Below are 3,258 nucleotides of genomic sequence, written 5' to 3'. Positions count from 1 at the left end.
ATTAAAAAATAATATATTTTTACTCCAAGTAAAACAATATATAAAATTATTTGTAACCAATTTTAAAGTATTTCATTAAAAATTATAACGACAAATGTTAAAATAACATTGATCCATCCTGAATCTAATAATATCTAAATCTAATATTTTTTATTATTATTCGTATGTATAATGACAAATATAAAATAATTATTTACTTTAAATATGACAATATTTTTTTTTTTTTACAAATATAAAATTAAAAAAAAAAAAAAATACAGCACCCGTGCGTACGCACGACTAAAGCACTAGTTTAAAAGAAAACAAAGTGTTTATATTTAATTAATTTAAATTTAAACTCCATTTTTGTTTAAATCTTTTGGACAAAAAATATTGATAATAAATATTTTTCTTGGAGTGTCTCCTCCCTCTTGATCTTATATTCAGATAGACAGACACAGTTCACCCAAGATCAAACTTTTTTCCTCCAATATCTTCTATCCCTAGATCAATAACTTATCTTTTCTATGACATAGGGGTAATCATGTTTCCCTAATTTTTTTTAATATTTATACAAATTTATATATTTTATTATTAATATTTTTACTTTCATCTATTTGGATCAATTTGAGTGATTTTTTATGGTTCTCTTTCCAATAAGCTGAATTTGGATTAGATAAAAAATACATTAATTCTTTATTATTATTTTTTTTTGTGTGAAATAGCTTGACTTCTTTACAAAAATGAGTCTGAGATTAATTTTATAAGACACAAATAAGATGACTCTTAATTGAAAATTACAAAAAATATGCTGAAAGTTAAAAAATTATGCAGTTAATTTGTTTGATTAATATTTTTATATTTATATATTATTAATAAGATTCCAATTTTTATATTTATCTAAATTAATATATAATTCAAACTATATTTTTAATTTTAATATATTTTTAGTATATTTTATATATTTGACACTTTTAAATTATTTTTATACATCTATATGGAATTTTAATAGCTTGACTTCTTTACAAAAATGAGTCTGACATTAATTTTATAAGACACAAATAAGATGACTCTTAATTGAAAGTTACAAAAAATACACTGAAAGTTACAAAAATTATGCAGTTAATTTGTTTGATTAATATTTTTATATTTACATATTATTAATAAGATTCCAATTTTTAGATTTATATAAATTAATATATAATTTAAACTATTTTTTTTAAATTTTAATATATTTTTAGTATATTTTATATATTTGACGCTCTTAAACTTTTTTATACATTTATATAAAATTTTGATACCTGTAAAATATTTGTTAGAGATTTGTCACTACTTCGTATCCTCCTAGAATTTTGTAATCAGTGTAACTTCTTCCCAATATTTCTGTACTTCCTTGAAAGTTCTTCACTCTCTTCTTTTATTTTTATTTTTATGTTACTTTTACATTCCATTTGATATTAAAATAAAATATTTTTTTCCTTTATTATTGTTGTGGTTTTCATTTATCTATGTCTTTTGTTTTTGAATCATATAAAAAATAATGATTTTTGTCATGCTAACTAATTAACGAAATATTTAAATATATATGCATGTTAATCACATAAGTTGTTGAAAGATTTTTAAATCTAATTGATACTTTACTTTAATTAAAATTATTTAAGACTTTACTTGCTTACCACCACTGAAATATGTTCTCTATGTTCCCCTCCCATTTCACCCAACTAAAATATTTAGATTAATTATTAATTTTTTTACATCCCCTATTTTATTACGCCTTTAAAACCTAACAAAAAAACTTATGTTTTTACTTTTATAATTAACTATAATTTAAATTATTTTATATATATTTGAATAAGACATCTGTTATATAAAAATATCTTTATATCTTATTTATTTATATATTTGCCGAACACAAATAAACCATCTAGCTTCACCATTACTGGGACTATACTATAACTAAGGTCAGAGACTTTGCATATTAAACATACAAGATTATATGTAACAAAAGAAGAATAAACGATCAAAAGAAGCAATATTCAAATCAAATTCATATAGTTTATACAAAAGTGACAAGTCTAATTTATTTTAGGCGCATGCACACTACTAATAGAGGGAGTGGGCCATTGAATTGAGCTGTTTGACAAATAAACGGTCCACAAACACTCCATATAGTCAAATTGTATAATTAGCAGTTGGAATCATAGCTGAGAGCACTAACACATAACAACATTATAAATACCCTCAGGATCTATCACTGCTGCATCTGTTCTCATACTCACTTTCTATTTCTCGCTTCTTCAGTGATCATGGCTAAATTGCACACCCTTTTCATTTTTCTTGCACTACTTTCCTACCATGGTTCCCTTCTAGCACATGCCAGGAAAATAAATATTAAGCCATGGAACCAACATTCCCAACCAAACACAAAAACTGTAGCCAATATTAATGTTCCATTCGCTGAGTACGAGGAAGCTAGAAAATTAGAAGATGCAGGTGCAGGCAACACAAATGCTTTCCGACCCACAACACCAGGAGGGAGTCCAGGTGTTGGCCATCAAATAATTACATCGAAAGATAACAACATGAAATCACTGTTTGCAGTTCAGAGCCCAGATGCTAAAGTTTCCGTCACTCAGGACTCTAAAGATGATTTTAAACCTACCGATCCAGGTCACAGCCCTGGCGTTGGTCATGATGACAAAAACAAAATTGGACAGTAAAATTAGTGCATGTAGACTAACGTTGTTCCAAAACTAGTGTATGTTATATTTGGTTTTCCTTCTTCACAACACTTCTATATTCTTGCATGCAACCATAGTAGGGGCATGGCTTTTATTTGTTATTGCTTGGGATCAGTTTCTTAGAATTTGTCTGTATTTACAATTGTAGGGTTGACTTCATGTGTAATGCAAATTGTAAAATAAAAATAAAACATGTATCTATTATTCAATTATCTCCCCTTCTTGTTTTTCTTCATATACATATATATTAGAAAATTTCCTGATACTTGGAAATATTTGTACCATTCTACAGGAAATATTTGATTTAGACTTGTTTACCGTTTTAATAAGTTTCTCAAAAAAATTTGAAAAGAAAAACTTTTAATCTTATTTTAGTATATTTTAGACGTACCAATAAAATTGTATAAGGCAGAGTCTTATTCAAAATTCCATTTCTCTTCGGCCTCTATGAGACAAAACATAATTCTCACAGTATAAAGAAAGGGAAATATGATTAAAAAAATGTCAGGAAACTAAATACGTTCTTGTTGTTGTTGTT

General features: G+C 25.7%; 1 protein-coding gene across 1 annotated transcript; it reads left to right on the top strand.

Annotated features, from left to right (window-relative positions):
• The first annotated feature begins 2,253 nt into the window (after nucleotides 1-2,253).
• LOC114176713 (precursor of CEP9-like) lies at nucleotides 2,254-2,935 on the top strand. Its single transcript, XM_028061841.1, has one exon. It carries the CDS (start codon nucleotides 2,286-2,288, stop codon nucleotides 2,697-2,699), a length of 414 nt encoding a protein of 137 aa, XP_027917642.1. The 5' UTR covers nucleotides 2,254-2,285; the 3' UTR covers nucleotides 2,700-2,935.
• The last annotated feature ends 323 nt before the right edge of the window (nucleotides 2,936-3,258 follow it).

This window comes from Vigna unguiculata, chromosome 3 (genome assembly GCF_004118075.2).
Source record: "Vigna unguiculata cultivar IT97K-499-35 chromosome 3, ASM411807v1, whole genome shotgun sequence".
NCBI lineage: Eukaryota > Viridiplantae > Streptophyta > Magnoliopsida > Fabales > Fabaceae > Vigna > Vigna unguiculata.
This window is presented reverse-complemented; position numbering and strand designations above follow the sequence as displayed.

What these genes read in the sequence shown, in the direction of transcription:
- LOC114176713 (XM_028061841.1), top strand. Translation starts at nt 2,286, where the DNA reads ATGGCTAAATTGCACACCCTTTTCATTTTTCTTGCACTACTTTCCTAC.